A 22,321-nucleotide genomic window follows, 5' to 3' on the forward strand; every position below is an offset into this window, starting at 1 on the left:
TTTCTTTTCTTTTCTTTTCTTTTCTTTTCTTTTCTTTTCTTTTCTTTCTTTGACATGAGTTATCCTCATTTGCTGCAAAAAACAGCTCCTAAGATCCTAATTACAAGTTCCGTTAGCATTAGGCTGGATTACAATATTTGTCTATCTGCCATTCTCTTCTTCTAACCATCTTATGTATTAGTATTTTTGTACCATTTACCTCATGTTTTAATTTGACAGATAGTTTAAAAATGTAAATAGAAAAAAACCCCAGCATTTTCACTGCAGATGAATAGAACTAGAGACTGGTTTATTTAGGCCTATAGTATAAAAGACAATATTCTGTGGAGATGCAATTGTACAGAAGCAATACTCCAAGAGTTAGGAAGGTGAAAGGAGAAGATTGCAATTTGCACCATTGCAGCCCCCTGTTGACCAACTCCTGCAGAAACAATTAACATCACTCCACCAACACCACAGCATTAGCTCCTGACATAGTAAATGGATATGAGGGGAGACAATCTTCCTTATTTAGAAGACAAGAAAACAACCCTGAAGTATCAGATGGGGTATAAAAACTAAAAGCTTGCAATTTCCCCAAGTAATTAGGTAGGTGGAAAATAGTTCTTCCAAGCAAACACTGAAGAAAATGAATAAATGTTTGAAACTTCAAAATTATTAGGCTCGTCAAATTATTACAGGTATAAAATGCATCTTATTTTTAAAACAATCAAATACCTTGAAATGAAACCCAACATGTATACTAGTCATAAAAATAACAAATTGATTTTAGCTGCATTTGTTACATAGCTTTACTGAGATGTCTAAAGAAAAAGCATTGCAGAAAGAGCTTAAATTTCTCTCTCTTCCTTTCAATCAATATTTGAGGCAAAGTTTCATCTCTAGGGCCCTTAATGGCAGGAATTCCTGGAGCCAGCAAATGAGTAATGTTAAACCTATGATTAGATGATGAGGCCATCAAAGACACTAGACCCTAATGCTACATTCCAGTTTATTCCTGAGAATTGCAGTAAAACCAAAGGCTATGGAAGAAAGGACTGTAAGTTATTCCTTCCCTCAAGACAAATGTTTCAAGAGTTGCTAAAAAGAAAAATAAAAAAATTGCATGACATGAACATAGAGCTCAAAAGCCTTAATGGATCTTTTGGAATTTTCCTGGAACCCAGGACTACACCATTAGGTAACAAATTTTTCAAGTGCTCTGTTAGAGGAGGTTTGAAGTTCAAATCCCACTGAGGACTCCTGCCAGGGTTGTATTTTCCCTAACTGATATTCCTCTAAAAGAGGAAGGCAAAAAAGGGAAGAGAAAAAAGGAAAAGAAGATCTAATGATTTCCTTATGTCACAAGCTTGAAGAAATGCAACCTCCAGACTGGCAAGACAAAGGTAAGTTGGAACACCCTTCCCCAAAATCAGCTGTAAATGTTTATTATTTTCAGATAGATTCCCCAAAAGTAGATCTTATTTTCAATTGCCCCTAGAAACTCATTTGTTTTCAGTACATTTTTGGTGTATGCTCTCGATGTGCAGCAGTGAATGCTCAAGTAAAGCTATAAACAAGTAATTTTCTTCAATAATGATATAATAAGTTAACCTGGGCATTTTATACACTAACTTGATTTGAGTTGAACTGGTATTATAATTCTGCGGGGAACCTGGTAAATGAAACATTGTTATGAGATTTTAGAGAAGTATAAAAACTTGCAAAGTTATTTGGATCTGTTAGGCCATTGTATTTTTCTTATATTTTACAAAATGAACAAAGTTCTAAAATGTTTGCTGATAACCTGTAGTTTAAAGTAAAAGGGTATATATACAAAATTAGCCAATAACACTTCTGTTAAAACAAAAATTATTAAAATTGAGATATAAATAATCCACAGTGTGAGGAATTATTTTAGCTTTGAATATTTTATTTGTGAAAGCAATTCAAAGAGTTAATTGATTTAGATTTCTGAGAAACGCGTTACTGCTACGCTAAACCCCCAATAATTAAACACAGAATTTTTTGAATAGAAATATTCTGCTTCTGTCAGTTCTTGAGGAACACCTAAATCATGTTGCTCTCCTTTTTATATACTGACAGCTATATAAAATATCCAATCGGTTGTCATGTATATCAAAAGTAATAAAATGAGCACAAAGTAAAATTTTTAAAAATTACTGATTAAAAGACAGATTTTGACATAAAATTATGACAACAGTATTATCCTATTCACATATTCTAAATAAGAATGGGCTTGAAGGACTTCAACAGGAAAAATGCATCACGTACATCCATACACTTTAAGAAAACAAATGCAAATATGCTTTGTATACCCTGTGAATACAGAAAAACTATGAAATGTATATTTTAAAAAAATATACAATTTATATCTTACCAGAAGAGAGTAATTGTATTTTCTTATACTGAAATGGAAGAGTGAAGTAAACTGCAAGATGCAATTATTAGGCTGGCAGTAATCTAGCACTAGACAAAGAAATTAATACAATCAAAACCAGAGAATGTCTTACCTGTGAACAAAGCAGCATAACCAGTTCAACCACTGAAGTACTTGACTTCATACAAACCAGACCTGCAATAAACAGTCAAAAGTGAATTTTAAAGATCACTGATATTTTGCTATTAAAGCTCTGTGGTTTCTGAAATCCATAAAATATGTATAATGTATATTTTTTATCACTCAAACACACTGAAACAATTTTCAAGCACAATTAACTGACAATTTCAGATTCAAGAACACTTAAATATTCAGAAAGCATCAAAGAATCATCTGCAATAATCTATATCAGTTCAGGACACAATGTTTGTTAATGAAGTGTTTTTGGCCTTCAGCTTAGTTCACTATTTAAATAAATAAATAAATATTGGTATAATCCAAAGCAATTTACTATATGATAAGCAAAAGTAAACAAACTTTGAATATTCAATAATGTAAATTCTTATGAATAAACTGATCACTTATTTACAGATAGAGAAAAAAAGCCTCTGCTTAGAAATTATTTTAATTTTCAGATGGTAATTGATTATCCTGTAACTAGAAGCTTGAGTATTAATGAAAGAGGCCTTCATGTGAAATCTTATTTTTATTAAACTCATAACCCATAATTCGTAGGGCATATTTCTTAAAAGAAACCTTGAATTATGGAGTCTAACTGTTACTCATTGTTTTGTAATTAATTTAAATAATACATACCTAATAAGATTGTCACTATGAAATACTTGTTTGCAGCTTTGGAAATGTAAATTTACTTTCTGAGAGAAGGATGTCATATCTAATTATTTAAAAGATGCATTGGAAGGAGACTAGGATGAAATTTCACTTCTACTTTTAATTTTATATATGGTAGGCTGTGTTATCTAAAATCATATAGACATTGATATCATGCTTTAGGGCATGAAAACACTTTGTTTGTGTTATGAAAATGGTAAATTCAAAGATATAGAACTCAAGTAAAGACTAAATAGGAGGCTGAAAAGCAAACTGATGTGCTTTAAATAGGTTTCTACCAACACGGATTAGAGACAAAAGCACTCCTACACAATGGCATGTATATTTATTTTGGCCACTGGATAAACACGCTTTTGTGCCCACTTTGCTAACAACCCCATCCTTATTGTATAGTAACACAGAACAAGCTGTAAGAAGCCACTAGGCTTCCATTCTATCAGATATATGTGCAGACAGTTAATGAAATAAGAGGCAGATGTGCAAAGCTCATTTAGGGAGACAATTGCTGTAATTGATCAGCTATTCTTATGCTCAAGTGCTAGAAGATCAGAAAGATTAATGAGATACTCATCACCTGCAGGCTACCTCCACTGTTTGAAAGCTGACAAAGAAAATCCAAACTGAAGACTGAACTCTACAGTGAAACCAATGCAGGTAGCACAGACATATCAAATATTTCATCATAGAATGTTGTCTGGTGTATTATGAATTCACCTTATATTTTGTAAAACTAAAAAAAAAAATAAAAAAAAAAATTATCTTTCTGTCACACAATCATCATCTGTCAAAATCAAACTTCAGGTGTACTAGAGCATGACTAAGGCAAAATAATGCTCTTGGAAACATATCCCCATGCTGCAATCTTCTAAATTTGTACATGCTTTTACTTCTGATTTTACATCAAAAGAACAAATGTATCCAGAATAAGCACCATACATAGTTATGGAAAAACCAACAAAATTACATAAAAATGATTAGGCACCAGCAGTAATTTCTTTGCATCTTCACCAGGTTTTCAAAAAGAAAACTTGATGCAAGTATATCCTTTACAGAGAAACACAAAAATGAATAGTTTATGCCATAATTAATTTAATTAGAAATTCTTAACTTTCAAAGACAGTTGATATTTTTACACTACCTGTGTAGCCTCAAAGAATACAAAAAAGTTTGGAGTGTGGACCAAAACAAACATGCCTAAAATGGCACAAAGCTAGAATAAATACTCATGATTATCATCCAGAAAAAAATGATGATCCAGTCCTAATAACACAAAGCTGTAGACATGAGAAAACAGAACTCTGTTTGAAGGAAGTCATAATTAACTTAGTGCAAAATTATATATTTACAATAATAAGAATTTTTATATAATCTCTGACTTTTAATAGCTTAATGATTCTATGGGTTTAAGTAAACTGGTCATCTGTCCTAAAATTGATGTCTTATCACTATTTCTCTGGACATTACTTGATAATTTTTGTATATCACATCTAATCAACTGCAAGCTTGGATGTAGCATTCCAGCATTGGAAAGGAGAATTAAATTGCTTTTGCTGAAATTCATGAAAAGAAAGAGAAGGATACAGAGCTGACATCTAGTTAGCACGTCAGCAGGCCCATTAGTTGTAACCAGTTCTGTAATTGCCTGATGAAACAACTCATTGATAATAGCCATTAATATCTCTCATAACCAGTAGTATTAAAAACGACATTCTAAGAGGCTGTTTTTCATGTCCAAAAGAAACAAATAACTATCTTAGAGACTGTAGCACTTTTCACATAGGAAAATACAGAGTGAGATAGCAAAGCCTCATAAAAGAAGTTCATGGTGTCAAAGATGTTTGCCTCAGTCTACAGCATAAATTAAGCATGCAGCACTCTAGCTATAAATAAGCAAAACTGGGAGTAGCCCAGACAGAAAATGGGGAATCCCACACATCTTGATGGGTATGAAAAAGGAAATAGAAACAGAAATACTTTCTATTCATCTTTAAATACTCATACCATAAATTCCTTAAAGTAAAGCAGAATACAGAAATGTGAAACATTCATAGCAGGGCCACCATATCACATTATAAGTTTTTTACTTATCCGCCCCCTAATCCCACTTCAGAGACTCCTTCCAGTCAAACCACAAGGGAAAGTGTCTGCCCTCCATTATTCGCTCCATTTCCTCCCCCCTAGCTGCTAAGGGTTCTATTGTGCTTCTTCCTATTTTCACTTGTTCCTGACTGAGCAGAAAATATTTGAAATAAATAATGATTTTTTTACTGCTATGTAAAACATAATTAATCTTCAAAGTCTACTGTCAGAGCTGTTGTGCAGTTAATAGCAGAGAATGATAGAAACAGATCAGACCTAATGGAGGACAGATCCATTTCTGCCTATTAGGAAAACCTGTCAAAATGTAATCTCTGGTTTATGAAGATCCCACGTCATCAAAAGCTGTAGGAGTAAGTTAAGGAAGAATCACGATCCCTGTCCTGTTTAACTTTTCCTTCAAAGACCAGAAAAAAAAAAAAGATAATTTTAATGCTCTTTTGGTTTTTAAATTTGCGCCATCCTCTCTTCTAGGAGTCCAACTTGTGTGAATTGCCTCACTGCTTTTGGCATGGCAGAGGAATTACAATAATTTCCTTCAGTACACAGTCTAAATTCTAACAGGCAAAAATTAAAAAAAATGGATAGAAGAAGTTCTGTTCGCATTTTACAGACAAAAGAGAACACAAAATGGTTAAGGTATCTTCATAAAATCAAATTGAATTTGTAGTATAAATCAGAATAAATATCAATTTTCTAATTAATTTTCTAAGTCCCAAATACATTATAACTGCATTTATTCTTCCTCTCTGCTGTTTTACAGGATTCAATAAGAGATTTTTAGCATGTGCAAAATTTTATTAGTTTTAAGATAATAAGAATAAAAAAGGTAAAAACCTCTGAAAAGTAATGGCTCTGATTGAAGAGAGCACACAAATTTTCAGTTCTCTTCCCCCCCCTTAACTCTAACGAGAAAAAGTATTCACAACTCAAACTGTTGCCTGCATTCTTCAGCTGCAGATAAGTTCTTCCTATACCATCTGTATCAAATGCCATTAAGGAAGCTAATGTAATTACTAAAATACAAGTGGATATTTCCTGCATACAGCGAGGTTAAAAAGGTCACTGTTTAACTGAATGGAGTACGTGCTTTTTACATTGGCTGTTCTCAGTACTTTTCTTCATGGTCTATTCTCAGTCCATTAAATATAGCCATCAAAATTCAGGAATTTGATGGCAACAATGACCACATATATGGATGCAAAAACTGGGAGCATCAAGTGCATGACCTTGGCTAATCTGGAATAAATGATGTATGCCTGCCAATTATCTTGAAATGCTCTGGTTTACTTGACTTCTTTTTCAGTGTTCTTCTGTTGGCCCAAAGACATGATAATTATTTCTTTTCACTATGACTTATTAATGTCTAAAAAAAGATTAATTTCAGCTATACTGTTTTAGTCATGACTGCGGCATTAATGAAGTCATGGGTTCAAAACCTCCAAGTCACCATGTTGAACTAGTCAGCATGAATTTCCATTTTGAAGAAATATAATGTAGGCTGATAAAATCAATTTTTAAAAAAATCCTTATGAAATAAGATCATGGGTTTGAACTCCTTTTTATTATTATTAATACAATGTGTGTATGAGTCTAACTTAATACCACCACAATTTCATCTGGTATTTATCAAGGTTTGCCTGCATTTTCTTTCAATGATTTTACTTTGTGTCAACTTAAACCCTTATTGGAACTGGAATCAATTGTAATATTAGCAAAAACAAAAGTTAAATGCTTTTACAGCTCATGTTCAACTAAGAAAAAAAAGACGCAATTAACAAATCTTTAGAGCCTGCAGAAATCTTTCACTCAATTATAACTTCTTCTTATCTGAAAAATCTCAGGTATGGCTAAATAAAAAGCTTGAGAAAGTTTAATCTATTTAACCCAGTTCACAGAGAAAATTTAGTCTTTATTATTCCTGTATAGCATGTCATCAAAACTATGGAAGCTTTGTATAGAAACAAAAAGCTTATGAAAAAATAAACACATGCTGTTATATTCATTATTTTATGAACATGAAAGTGTGTAAAAGAAATGAGCAAAAGGACCTAAAACTAGAAAAAATAGAAAATCAGAAAACACTAAAATTCTCCTTTGTAACTCATATTTTTGTAAGGTAAGCTATTTTTTTATTCCTTGTGATACAGTCCTCATCTACTTTACACAAAACTGTATTGTTTCAAATTGTTCACTATAATTATGGGTAACTCATACTGTGGTATCTCTTCCCATAATACTCAGTTACTTCTGTGCCATGAGACAGAATAGGTATATTCTACCAGTAATTCCACTCACAAATTGTGTTTTTATTTTTAAAAGACTATTCCCTTATACTTTGTTCAGCATTTGTTAGAAATGGCACAACAAAGTTTCAAGGACATTTCACGCTGATGACAGAAACTAAAGCACGTTTTGGCTGTGAAAGTACTAGAGAAAAAGTGATGGTGACATTTTGGTTGGAAATGTGAGTTTTCCTTAATATTTATTTGTTCTTTCTAACCATATTTCTTCTGCCAGCAAAATCTGGTAAATGATTCCTTGAAATATCTTTCTAAATCCAACTTAGTATCAAAGAAATAACCTTAGATTTCTTTTTTGACCATTAAAATAATTTGGATAATTTAAATCCACATTATTCTCTCTCTTCCATAGGCTGTCACTCAGAGAAAACTAGATTCAACTCCATATTTTTAATCAATTATCAAATTGCTATTGAGTTCCCTACAGATCTGAAAAGAGATAGTATGGAGAGAAAATATAAAGATACGTGAAAAATTTGAAAGTAAATGCCAAGTACGTAAAATTTATTCTGAAACAACAGATGTTCTTATTCCAAGCAAAGCAATTATTAGGGGGGAAAAAAAAAGATGTGTGTTAACAGAATGTAAAGTTTTGCAAGATTACACTCAAAATTGGTTTTAGAACCATACATATGTCACATATTTTGTAGACATTTAAATTACACTAATGGTCTTAATTTACAAAAAGCATATTTAGGATTCGAAGAAAGTCTGCAGATGGAAATCACAGCCAGGTTGCAAAATAATTACAACTTTGCTTTTACTAGATGAAAGAAAACACTATTTCAAAGAACATAACTCACTAAAATAACAAAGTCATGGTTATGGATTTAACAATCTCTTCAGCAGCCTTGACTGACATTACCACCAACTCTAGGGACCATGAAGGATGGCTGTATTAGTACTCCAGACAATTCTTTGTATGTGTAGATCTCCTTTACAGAACAGAAGAGTGACACAGAAAAACACAGTGAATGTGAATTTGACTCGGTGCTTTTTAGTTCATCAAGACAGCTATAATTCTTAAAGGATTTTTTGTTATGATGAAAGACACTGCACAACACAAGCAATATTCTTTGTATCTAATACCTGGAAATCTAGGAAAGGTATCATCCAAGATATCAAATGAAATACTTTTAAAATATTATCAGAAATCTTTAGAACTCACATCTCAAGATAAACACCTCAAATAAACAGTGACAGATCAACAAAACCCCCCAGATTTTAATCTGATCAAACCCAACTCAAATGGCTCAGCCCTTTTAGTCAAATTTGTAAAAGAAAACAGATCTTATTACTAGGATAATATTTAAAAGAATAAGAATGTTATGTAACAGTTTCTTGAATTATTTTATTATAGTGAGAAAACCTATACTTCTTCACCACTGCAGTTACTAAAAAGGAATCTAAATGCAGACTATAAAACATCCAGATGGAATCAGAGAACGGCAAAAACCCTTGAGAGTATACCCACAGAGAGAGGATTTATTATAATGTATACATGATTTAGTTTTTAAAATTACAGACTTTCATACTGTAATCCCATGAGCTGTAATGATATTGACAAAACTGATGCTGGTGCCACAGTACTCTGAAGAGTCCATCCCTGTGCAAATCTGTGGATTTTTTGACAATTTTCCATTAGTGTAATGGGATGCAGAAATTTTCATTCATCAAATGAGAAGGAGCTCATTTCATCTATAAAATAAAAGCCACTTGCACTGTTCAGTTTAATACAGTTTAAAATTTTCAAAACTGATCCAGTTTTTCATTTAATGCCTGTGGTAATTTTTTATTACCACAGTGGTCCACTGGAATTTACTCAATATATGCATTTGTGTTTCCCTGTCACTCTCATAAAACAGTATTTCTTTGGTCGGATCTCTTTCCAAATATCTGGTTTGACATAGTGAAATAATTTGCTTATCCAATTGCTATACTAGAACCTAAAATTTACATCAATCTATCATGCATCAATTGAAAAATTGTTCTAATCAGCATTAATAACACAAAATTATTATTTTCATATAAAAGAATTTAACACAAATGTTAGTTATAGGAAAAAAATTCCCTGCTAAATTTAGGTGAGGCATTTTTTTTAATGTTATTATATTTATTATTTGCTAAATTTAATTTTTAAATGAAATGTATTTCCTTCTCCTAAAATCCTCTTCTAGAGTTTGGGTGAAAACATCCAAACCAGAGATCACACTGCACTGCAGCTGATCAAATTACAATATCTCTAATCTTGAAAATGTCTATAAAATTGAACCACTGCTTTTCTGTTGAAGTGTACTTCAGTTTCTGGTAGACTTGAGTAACTTATAAACATTTTATTTCTGCAGAAGTCCGGAAGAACTAAAAAAAACCCAACCTACAATTAACAGGTTCTAGAAAATCCAAACATCTTATTTATCTAGAAAGAATCTCAATGAAAAGCATTGTATTTTTTCCCCCAAACCCAACAGTCCACCATGAAAATTAAAAGATGATCAGGAAAGTCTTCTCATTTTCCTCTTTATACTAAGATATTATTCAAATAAGTGGCTTAAAGTTTTGAATAAATTTCTGCCACAGCTGCTGCCCAGGATATTTTATTTCAATTGAAGATTCAAAAAAAGATAATGGATAAAGACATTCAAAATTTAATTTAAAATGCAAAAATTAAAAAGATTTTTCAAATTTTGTCATGTGTTATTTTCCCAAGATGTCATTTCTCTCCTGATCAAGCTGCTAAGTTTATGATTAAATTTGTAGAAAAATTACTACATGGAAACAAGTGATACCAAAGAAATATTCACATGTTCAAGAAATTGCCACATATTCGATACATCTGGAAAAATGCAGCTGTTCTGAGATTTTATATTCTACTGATCCCTCAAAATTTTCTCATTTCAATGAAGAAAAATCTACCCCTCCTTTCTATTTTTTTCTGTGTCCTTCACCTCCTTTCAAATCCGTGTTACCGGAAATACATTTTCAAAGTTTTACCTCAACAGTAAATTATTTTCAAAGAACTATACAAGCAGAAATAAGAATATTAATTTCACTCACTGACACAAGCAAATGTTTATACTTCATTCCTTCACTACACCTATGGTGCTTTCTCCTCATCTCAAGAACCTTTTCCAATTATTTCTAAGGCTGTCAAAACTGATATCCTGGGCAAATTGATCATAGATATGACCTCAGGAATATAATGATTTCCGGAATTACTCAATGTTATATTTTCCTTAGGTACGAATTTTTATTTTCCTGAAGTTTATCAACTTTTTCTTAGCTTCAGTCTATAACTTATTCCTACTTGACGCCCTGTTTTCTGTGCTTATTTATTCTTTTTTTTGTTCCTCTCCTCTTTTTGTAAACATAGGAATTGTCTTTTGTTTTCTTCTTTCTACTATTTCCTTCTAGTTCTTTGTTACATTCTTTCCTATTATTTCGGGAGGTACTATCATCATGGCATGACACAACTGAAACGTGTGTGGTGAATGATAAAAAAGGATGGTGAGAAAAGGTTAAGCTGCATAGCAATAAACCCACGTACTCTTTACTGGTCCTCCTTACTTCCTTATATTTCTTCTCTTTGGCAACCTTGGGGCCACACTGAGTGAACCAGTGCAGCCACGAATGGGAAGTATAACAGAACTTCACAGAGCTCATGCAAGTTCCTAAATTTCCAAGGTCAAGATGACCATTACTTTTACTACGTGTGATCTCCTGAGTAGAACAACTAATTTTTGTATCTAGTTGAGCAAACTGTTGGTAAACTAATATTTTTTTAATATGATAAATGTTTTCTGAGAATTTGATAACAAAGAAAAAAAAATCTCCCTTTCCAAGCTGAACTTTGCTGACCTTATTTGGCAGTCATCAGACCTTGCTCCTAACCTGAAGCCCTACTGACAAATGGTAATCATTTTGAAACAGTGTCTCTCAAAACAAAGAAACATACCACAGTCATAGATCTCTTGAAATAACTTGTATTTCTCATGTTTCTGTTTTCTTTATTTACTTGACAGTAACATTGTTATGGACTCTCCCTAGACCTGCTTTGACATCAGTTTGCTGTCTTAATTTGACATATCACAACTGTCTCTGTTGTCTGTCAAGTTCTTTCAGCATGAGGGTTTCTCATTGCAAGAAAATTTTCAGACAACAAGTATAAAGAGACAAAATCATAAAACTCCATACACCATCAAACAAAAATAAGATATAAGAGAATAGATGTTTAGCAGGTTGGAGGGGTTTTTTTTTGAAGGACGTAAAATTTAACATAAAGCTACACTGAACACAGTAAAGATATAGTAACTTAGTTCTTGCAAAAATAATCCCAGGTCTGAACGGAGTCTGTTAATATATAGATAAATCAAGCTTGATGGTTCATTAACATTTATGTTATAATTAACATTTTTTCCTATCAAGAAAGGCTCTATAAACAAGTATATTTTTAAGATTCAAGTGTAGTTTCTCAAGTTAAGTCCAGAGTTTGTGTGCAATATTCCTTTACTAAGCCTTTAAAATTTTGTCACTAATTTAAATGTTTCTTTCTGCATCATAAGAACAGGTGATAAGTAGACACAGAGTTAAGGAATATAGAAGGAAAAACTGTGACCAGCCCCAGTGAGATGAATTTTGTAAATAAACTGTACATAGAGCTCAGGCTGCATGGAGAAAGATCATTAGACTATTCATGACAAATACATCTTTCAGGGCAAAACCTGATACAGAGATGTCATTTGCACTCTATAGGTTATCACAGTTAGGTAGTTCTCTGGAAAATATTGCCGGTATAATAAAGTAGATTGATTCCACTTTTAAGCCTTTAGAGGACAAGGGGTGGGGAAAATACCAGCCTAACTGTTTCAAGTCCAAAATCAGGCAGAGTCCCCTGCTGAGTTCTGAATGATGAATTAAGTGGAATAAGAACCAGAGAACCTCTGCCTGTGGGGAGCTTCAGTCTCAGCATGAACATCCTGTAGATACTGAATACCTTTTTGGCATACCACCTCGTTTTTCTTTGGACCTGGACAGTGGAGGAGAAAGTAATAAGGGCGGAAAAGGTGGCTGTTCTCAAAAAAAATAAATTTTACAACTTAGTCCAGTGTTACCATTCAGCACTGCTGTATACCTGATATGATGAGTCCACCTACAGGTTGTGTTACAGTAGTGCCTGTACATGTTAAGAACTTTCTCCAGAATCTTTTAAAAATTATTTCCTCGAAATAACTTTAAATAGGTCTCTTGCTACCTTTTTTTTATTGTTGTGGTAGGAAAACTTACTAAAAAGAAAATTACTTTCCAGTAAAGCTGAAAGTTAGAAGAAGAAGAAAGACAGAAGGACACCTGACCCAGATGGTATTACAACAAAGATGGACTATGAAGATATCAGAGAGGGTATTCTTCTAGAGTTCTAAGGCAAAAAGACCAGTCTTTTCCAGGCCTTATGTCTTGAAACCGGAATACAGGCTACTGTTTGAAAAAGAAACTTGTGAGAAAGTGGTCAATACTGCTGAAGGTAAGTGGGACACAAGGATCACAACTAACTCCTTTTCTTGCTTTTTAAAGGCTCCAGTATTTTTGTATTTTCTTATATGCTTTAAAAGAACAGCAATTGGCACTCTTTGGTTTCTAATAATAAAATTTTTATGGTAGCACTTTCAACAGTTACATAGTAACTTCAAACATCTAGTGGATTATATATTTTCAAGGATGACTTTCAGAGCTTCTTTCCAGCAAACCTGACTACTTTACACTGTTACCAGCTTTTGCTTTCCTAAGATCATTTCTTTATTATATTTTTTTTTTTTACACCTGCACTCTCCTAACTGAACTTTCCAATTAGCCTCACGTTTTCAGTAATTATTTTTCTTCATTGGCAATGCAAAAGAACAACACCAATTTCTGTTTAATGGGAATACCGTAAGTTTTGGCTTGTAAAGATATCTTGATTATTAATCAATGTAATAATGATATTATAATCAACAACATATAATCTGAGTGCCAACAGTTTCTACTCTTAAGTTACAATGGGACCACACAAGTCAAAGACAGAGGAGAGGGCATGAGCAGTTAACCTCTGTTCCATAGTCTAATACATCTTAGTAAGTGTCCAACTCATTAGGCAGGGATCGAGTGGCTCATATGTGTAATTAATTATTGGCAGGTTTACTTTCAAAAAGGTGCCAGATGCTATGAATTTCCTACTTGCTATCTGGATCTCTGAACTATAATGTTTCCTGCCATGTTAAACATCTGTTCAGAACATACTTCTGCACACAGGAACTTCAGTAAATCAAGAGTTAAATCTTCAAAATCAAATGTATGTGTATCCTCTTTCTGGTGTTTGTAATGATATCCCTTTAAAGGTGTCATAAAGGAATAGTATGTGAAAGAAAAATGTTCTGTAACTGATGTTTGGGTCATTATAGTTTGAAGATTTCAATGTGGATAAATAACAGAGACTTCTTTTTGGCACCTGCTCTTCAGTTCTCCTCTGAATTGGTATCTGTCTTGTCACTAGTAGCATACTCTGAAAAACTGTGGAAGTTGCAAAGCTTTGAACCTTGACTGTGCTGGAGCATGTGTAGATAAACAGGCAGATTTGAATATCCACTTAACACTTTAGCATTTCTTTGTTCCTATCATACAGACTTTTGGAAAACTGTCTCTATGTGTATCTGACTCATTGATATTTTTAGTAAAACCCATGAGCAGTTCCAAAGTGTGTGCAGAAACATGAGCACACTGTGGAGCCTTTCATTAAGATACTATGAGCTAATCATACCAATCACAGAGAGAGAATTTCTTACAACAAATTTCTGACATGGTTATAAATCGCAGTTTGAAATTCATTAACATTTTTTCCTGTTTATGAATGGATTACAACATGGGTGGGCAGGATTTCAATCAGCAGCAGTATTTTAAATTATATCCATTGGAGGATTTCATGCCCTGTTTCAAAACAACCCATTGTTTTCTTCATGATAAAAACCTAATCTTGCCAATTACTTGCAGAAATTCATAAAGTAAAAAAGGAAAATATAAACTTTACACTTACTGAAGAAAATCATTATCTGTAATTCATTATTGTTCCAACCTCTTTATCTAAACAGGGCTTATTTTGAGGCAGTAGTGTGATTTCTCTGGGATGTTTTTGTGACTGTTTACAGAGAAGATAAAAAGAAATTTATGAATAGGAATTCTACTAGCATAAATTCAGGAAAACTCTTATAGAGGACTAGGTCAGGATATTCACTGGATTTATCTGCACTGTGTTAAATATCTAGCATCACCACTTCCTAGACAGAAAAGAAGGTATAGTGAGACACCTAGGGCACATGGAAAGGAAAGAGTGGGATGTGGCAGGGCAGAGAAGATATACATTATGAACTCCTTCGCCTTGAAAACAAATTCAGAGTTCCTGACTCCATAAGATTCCTTACCCTGATTTAACAGAGTGATCATGTCCAGGGAGACACACATAGAAAATGACATTAGCCTGACCTCTCCGCAGAGTTTTAACACTCACCTTCATTTCTAAAAAGGATTCTCTGATGTCTAATAGGGTTGAGTTCTACCACTCTCTCAGTCTCCCATTATCAATTGCTTTCCTGTTCCTTATGCTGCAATACCCATAGTATTGTACCAATACAGTATATTACACAGCTTCAAATAAACTGGATGAGATTTTTTTAAGTTACTATTCAGTTTTCCATTTCTTCACTAAATGTTGATGGCATACCCCAAACAATAGTGCAGAGCAAATACTGAATCTGATTAAGAAACACACATGTAACTACTGCCTCACCCAAGAAATTATAGGGTATCTTTTCTTTAAACAGATATTTTTATTTGTCAATACTGTGTAAAAATAGCATCTTTTAAGCAACCTCTGTTAAACTGGCTGAAACTGGTCAACACGTTGAAAAGTTATCAAGAGAGTTAAAGGCTGATCCTCCTCACCCAATGTGATCAACACTGGCCATCTTTGATGCCTCAAGGGAAGATGATATATTCCCAACTGCATCTACAATTGAGATGCAGTCAACTGCAGAACAAGGAAAAAAACCCACTGTTTTTATTGATTTCTGCAGGTGGCTAGCTGGCACTGACGTACACCTGTCGATGACCATGTGAACAGATGCAGTGATGGCAATGTTAAGGCAAATTAGGGTTAATGCAGTCTATCATTCCTTGCAGGATATGGCACAGAGGAAATGGGGGTTCACAGGCTCCAAAACCACAAAAAAGTTCAAAACCATCCTGCAAACACATGACATTTTTCCTCTTGAGAAGCCGGCCTGAAGACTCTATTTAGAAAGAATGTTTAAAACATCATAAAGACTACAAGTAACATCGATCACAACACTTGAGCGTAGGCCCTATTGAAGTTTTCCATTATATTTACCCTCATTAGGCATTCTGTTGGTAGAAAGGCTAAGACACCCTGTAGTATTTAACTTCTTTTTATCTCTTCTCTTTGGTACATTGAACAAATCGAGCTCTTTACATTGTACTCTGTGGATTTTATCTCTCTTCCATCAATCACTCTTATGCACTTCTCTTTTGTTCTCTCTGCAATGTGTGTGTATCACTCTTGAAGTGCTGACTACAGAACCAGATAGTAGGAGTTTTACTGAAGTTGTGCACAGAAATGAAACCACCTCTTCATCTTAGGCATTGCACAAATCTTTGTTGCCTCAGCACTAAGCTAAGGAAGCCAAGTATCCCAATTATTTTGGTAATCTGTACATTCTTTGCGTGGTTTTGTCCATCACCTCCTACCCTGCAGATATAGTCTATGTTCTTTGCTCCTAAGAACTGGACTCAGCCTCTGAGTGTGTTGAAATCTGGCTTTTTTGACATATGTCTGCAGTGGAATGTCTTTGCTTCTCATTTTGTATATCTCCATCTAAGCACTTAGTTTTGCCAGAAACAATTCTGCACCGTAATAAAGACTGTTAATAAAAATAGCAAAATAAGATGAAAAAGTTGGTTATAGAAATTTCAGCAATATGAATAGCTTAAGGTTTCATTTGCATGCTCTTAATTCCAGCTAATACAAATTTAAAAATCATAACATTATTTACTTATTCCTTTCCCCTTTACTTGCTAATATTTATTAATTTATTTCTTTTGTTCAGAATGTTGGCTACATGCTGTGCTGCAGATTGGTAGAGCAATTACCACAAGCCTAATTAGTCGAAAGAAAGCATGCCTGGACACACAAACAAAAATATTTCGGATGTGGGAGAGTGAGATAAAAGAATGAGAAAATCATATGTACAGGAGAAAAAAAGTTCTGCAAAATCATGCATTTCCCTACGTTATAGCAGTTGTGCTCCTGAGCACAATACAAAAGTTCTGAAAAGTTTCTTAGAGAAACCAAGGGCCGTGTTAAGCACCAAAAAAGTAACTGTTCCCCAGAAAGTAGGGGATATTTCCAGATTACCACAGTGTCTTAGGAAAATGGTTGCCCTGGTTTTCCTAATGCAAAACTCAGTATTGTTCAAGGAAATAAGAAACTAATCACAATATTGGTAGACGCTACAGTGATGTCACACTTGTCTTTTAAAGCAGTGTCATTTAGCACTCAAGTTCTATCTGTGGTTTCAAAAGGAATGTTTTAGGCAATTTTTCAATTGTTTCAAGAAGCCTCCTGTCAAACACCATTCAAAGCTAGTCCACCACTACTTCTACTGAATATTTTCACAGGGCCATGTGGCGAGTTAATGAGGAGAAACAGATTCTGCTCCTATCAGTGCAAAACCACTCCCTGTTTCATTTGATTTGAACTGTGAGTGTATCAGAAACATATCAAATGTAAGCCGAAGAATTCGTAAGACCTCTTTTGGAGAAGGGCTACCTGGCTGACCTTCTATCCAGCTAAAGATATAGGAAAATAAAAGCATTGGTGATGTTTGTTTGGTATCTTACTAAAGAGAAAGGAAAGCATTCTATGTGACTATGTTTCAATCGTGGACCTATTCTTACAGTTCAAGACACTCAAGAATAGCTGTAGTGAAAATATTTTTACCCATCTGTGCTTGACAAAAAGAGGATATAGCTTTTCTTTCGTCTACAGATCAGATTACCTTTGCCTGTAACATTTTCGCCTAAAAGCTAGAATGTTGTAATGCACTTTACATGGAGGGAATTTGCAGACCATATGGAAACCAGAGTTAGTGAAAACATATCTGTGCAAGTGTTAAATGGAACTCCACAATGAGCACTGCTAAGCTCAACTATGTGACCTACACATATTGCATGTTTGTTTCCAATTAGTTTCTATACGGACGATTTTAACCTTTGCAACTTCTGTTCTCTGAGGCATTGAAAGAACCTCAGTTGACGAACCACAGCAGTGTTGGACTGGTTCTGGTACACTCTTTTTGAAGCTATTTGCATTCAATTGCAAATCAGTCCTTTTTAACCCACTGTTGAGGATATTTTCCACTTTAAAAATATTCTCAGAACTTGATGAAACATTTGAAATTCAGTTGAGTGTGATACTTTTGGAGAAAGAATTGATTTTGGAAAAAGGAGCAAGTAACTATTTTAGTAATTAGTAATTAAGTCATTTTAGTAAGTAAATACATGACTCCTCATCTATATATTTACCAATAAATATATTCTGCCATGTCAGATTACTACTTGATAGGGTTCTCTGCTACCAGTCACATTTGGGAATTTACATGAACAAACAAGAAAAATTAACAATTTTGAGTATGAGTGGTCTAAGTTTTTGGTCTAGACTAAACAGATCATTGCAGCCTATTCATTTCAACTCTAATCAAAGCTTAAGAAACCACTTAGATATTAAGTATAATTTACTCAAACAATAAATCAGCCAGTCTTCCATGGCACAGAATGATGATACAAGCTAAAGGAAGATGAGGTGGCAGGACATGACTGCAAGATTTTTCACCAAAAGTTTGAGGCAGCTGAACTACTACAAAAAGGTGAAATCATAACTAAGTTATACGCACATTTCCAAAAATATAATAACAACACCTATCTTAAAGCATCAGATATTCTGGAAGGTTTGCATAATTAACCTGTTTTAGAAGTATTAAAATGAATTTTGTTCTCTGTTCCATTTTATTTTGTGCTCTCCAATATGCAAAACCTCAGCTACAAAAGTGTGGATATTCTTACCAGTTCTGAAAATGATTTAGTATTTCTTACACACACACACACACATGCACAAGAGCACTAGAGAGGGCTTCAGGAAAAAGCACATGCCATTGAGGATGCCTGACAGTGTTCTGATTTTAGCAAAATCTGATAGGTAAGACTTCATACCATAAGGAGGTTTTGAAAAACAGCAAAGGAGGGAAGGTATTACTATGTGTCAAGCTTGAATAATCAGAAAAAAAGGACATGCTTCAGAGAACCCAAGAGATACTTACTTTTTTAATGGTGATTAATTTGAAAAACAGATAGTGCCTGAAGACTTAATTATATAAAGTTTATTTGCTCCTTTTTGACTGTTATAACTAAAACCTTTACATATAAAGCAACAAATTAAATTATTTCATATAAAACTGTCACGCTAATTACTGCTTGCCAGGAAAAAAATCAAATTTCAATTATCAAAGCCCCACAGGAATTCAACGTACTCGCGTATCTTGAATAACGTCACTTAAAACCTGTTTTGTAGAGTCATTACCTGGAGAGCACTTTCAAGTACTTCAAGGACCACCACTGGCTTTCAGTAAGCAATGACAGGAAATTTCTCAAAGTAAATCAGGTATCAGACTAAGAGAGAATTTAGAATTCTCTTTTAAATTCAGTTTAGTTGAGATCAAGGGTCTCATACAGGCAATGAAGAAAGAAAAGATGAGAAGTATACAATGACTAAAAAAGCATCTCTATGAATTCTTTGCTACGAAGTAAAAAAGCAAAACTATTTCAGAGGGAGTAAACAGAAATTCAAGTCCTACAATGTAAAAATCTATGATGTGCTTAGATTTTTTTCTATACAGATTATTATTTCAATATCTTGGAAGAAAGGACCGGTTTTTACAAATAAGGAATGAGAGAGAGTGATTGAAGAGAAGGTTAGATATAACATTAAGGAAAAGTGATGCAGAGGACACTACTTGTTTTGGAACTTGGTGTTCGGTTTGTAAACAGTGTTTTCTGAGACTGAATTGGGAGGCTGAGTCATAGATGGGGCAAAATCTGGAATGACACTCCAAGTGGTTATCAGAAGCACGCTACAGCCAACGTAACATGTTTTCTCTGGACAGGCAGTGAGATAAAATACTGCTGTACAGTTGTGAGGTTCCTGTGGCCTCTAGCTTTTCATTCTTTGTTATATCCTGGGAACTGTTATAGCCTTGGTCATGCTATGAATCTGACCAAAAGACAAAATTAGAATAGCACTGATGAAGAATTTTTTTAATCTATAAAAGAACTCAGGTGAGACCAAGATAATTTTAGTTGTTTTGTATAAAAACTATAGTACCATTAATCCATTGCCAAATGGAAAAGGATAATGCAAGGATAATGCAACCAACTTCACTAAGAGATTTAAGAATGTAATCCATCAAATATCTTACAGTCATCCCAATGTGCATCTCAGACCATTAACTTCAGGTGTCATTAAGTGAGAAGTGCAACTTACTCACAGCTATAAAATTAACAGTATAAAATACCTGAAACTTCTGTGAATTACTACACCATTCCTTGCTATTATTAAATAATAGTATTTTTAAACAATAAGAAGACAAAAAAAGAAAAGGCTCTTTAGAAGATTTCAGTTACAAGATGCAAATATTTCTATTAACAAGGGCCAACATTGTGAGGAATAATAACTGAGTCCTTAAAAAACCGTACACTAATGTTTACATAAAACACATGAATAATAGAAGGGGTTTTGGAATTTGAACACAAAGCTTTATTTTCTTCTGTGTAGATCTTCACATATTATAAACCTTGCCTTAATGAGACTTTTTCTCTCAATAAACACCACTACTGTGTGTAAGAACAATCCTGGAAGGAAAAAGTTTACTTGGCAGAATATATTCCTCTGAATATACGATGTGGGAACAGTGCATGCTCATTCAAATTCCGCCTTCATTGTTTTAACTGCATTAGTACTGATTCATTACTTTCTGCATGAGATTTCCATATTTGCACTTTCTGCATAATTTCTGCATTACTTGCTGCTTCACTTATGAGGCAAATTTTCTAACTATGAAGTAGTAAAGACAACAAATAAAAGCCCTAAAAATTCCTTTAAGGTGTTCAAGGATTCTTTTCTTTAAGTCTTTACTTTTTATTCCCCTCTAGGGACAACTCTTTATCTGCCTGTGTGAATCAAACAAACTTACCTCAGGAACTAACATCCCTACCAAATACAGATACATTCATCAATAATGTTGGAGCAGGGTCTTCCTTTTACTTTCTTCTAACAGAATTGATTATACTTTTTAATTGTATTTTTCACTATTTTCTCAAAGTCAGGCCGAAGCACTGAATTATTCTGAAGAGGGAAAGGCAAACTACACAGAGGTTTTTGCATTCTAAGCTACAGGATGTGTCTTTACAGAGCAATCTCAAGGAAAAAGGGGTTCCAAAATTATCACTTTTAATTTCTTTGAATGAAATGAAATGCAAGGAAGTGAAATCACAACATATTAAGAACCGATTATTTATCAAAAATAGTTACATAAAGTCTAGTGAAACTGAAAAATTGTTCATATCAGAAGACTAATAGTTAAAATAATATCATCTTATAACAGAAACAGTACCTTCAATCAATAGCTCTTGTCCATGACTGCCCAACAATGTTCGGGACAGGAAAGGGGCAAAATCAACAAAAATTTCTCGCAGGAGAGGGGCCACTTTTTCTAAGGCTCTTTCAAGCTTTGCAGTGATACTGTGAAAAAACAGAGACCATGATTGGAAGAATATTTCATAATAGAAGTTAAAAAATTATTTCAAATCATACCGGTTTTTAAAAGTTGCTGTAAGCTTCTTTAGAAAAGAGGATGATCATAATTTGATTAAACGTTATAGTTTTTAAATGGCTTTAAGTAAATGGAAATGCCATGTCAGCAGTGTGTCAGCTTCATAAATTTTACAGCATTTGCAGAGTACTCCAGAACAAGCAAAATTTTTACTCTCATTTTCAAACATGACAAGAAGAATGCCAGATATTCAAGTTAAGTCTATTTCACCTATCTCAGCTTATCCACATCTCATAATTTTATATACCTTTGAAAACTTGAAAAGAGAGCTCTTTTATTCGCCCAAAACAATCACAAGCAACTTGCTTTTTTGTTCAACATTTGGTATTGCAAGGAAGTATCTGAGAAAGCATTCTAGCACAGATACCAAGAGAATCAATATACTTTTCTTCAACTTTGAGGGAAAATGATCGCTTTGCCTTGGCATTTATATTTCTCTGCCTGCTGAGACTCTTTGAAGCATGGTATGGTCCTTAATTTTTCCCTGTGTTGTGACTTCTGTTTGCTTCTTAAATACCAGAAATAATATTTCTTTGTCTGGGAATACAAACCTAGTAATAGTATGAGAACATCAGCGTGCTAAGGGTTGTACTATTTAAGGGTCTTTCTTCCCTTTTAAACTTGACAGAGGGTAACACTTTTGCCCTCTGGAACTCTTATGCCAAGGTTAAAAACTCGAGGCGTTATCTTAAAGAAATAAACTATTACTT

At 33.7% G+C, this 22,321-nt stretch overlaps 1 protein-coding gene across 1 annotated transcript in view; it reads right to left on the reverse strand.

Annotated features, from left to right (window-relative positions):
• The window catches only part of NBEA (neurobeachin), a 451,136-nt gene that overhangs the window by 227,716 nt on the left and 201,099 nt on the right, over window positions 1–22,321 (reverse strand). Inside the window, exons 34-35 of the mRNA XM_027677697.1 lie at window positions 21,393–21,520; window positions 2,514–2,575 (exon numbers count right to left, since the gene is read on the reverse strand). Coding sequence (XP_027533498.1) covers window positions 2,514–2,575; window positions 21,393–21,520 — 190 coding nt within the window. The remainder of the gene's footprint in view (window positions 1–2,513; window positions 2,576–21,392; window positions 21,521–22,321) is intronic.

This window comes from Neopelma chrysocephalum, unplaced genomic scaffold, assembly GCF_003984885.1.
Source record: "Neopelma chrysocephalum unplaced genomic scaffold, ASM398488v2 Primary Assembly neopelma1_43, whole genome shotgun sequence".
Classification (NCBI taxonomy): Eukaryota; Metazoa; Chordata; class Aves; order Passeriformes; family Pipridae; genus Neopelma; species Neopelma chrysocephalum.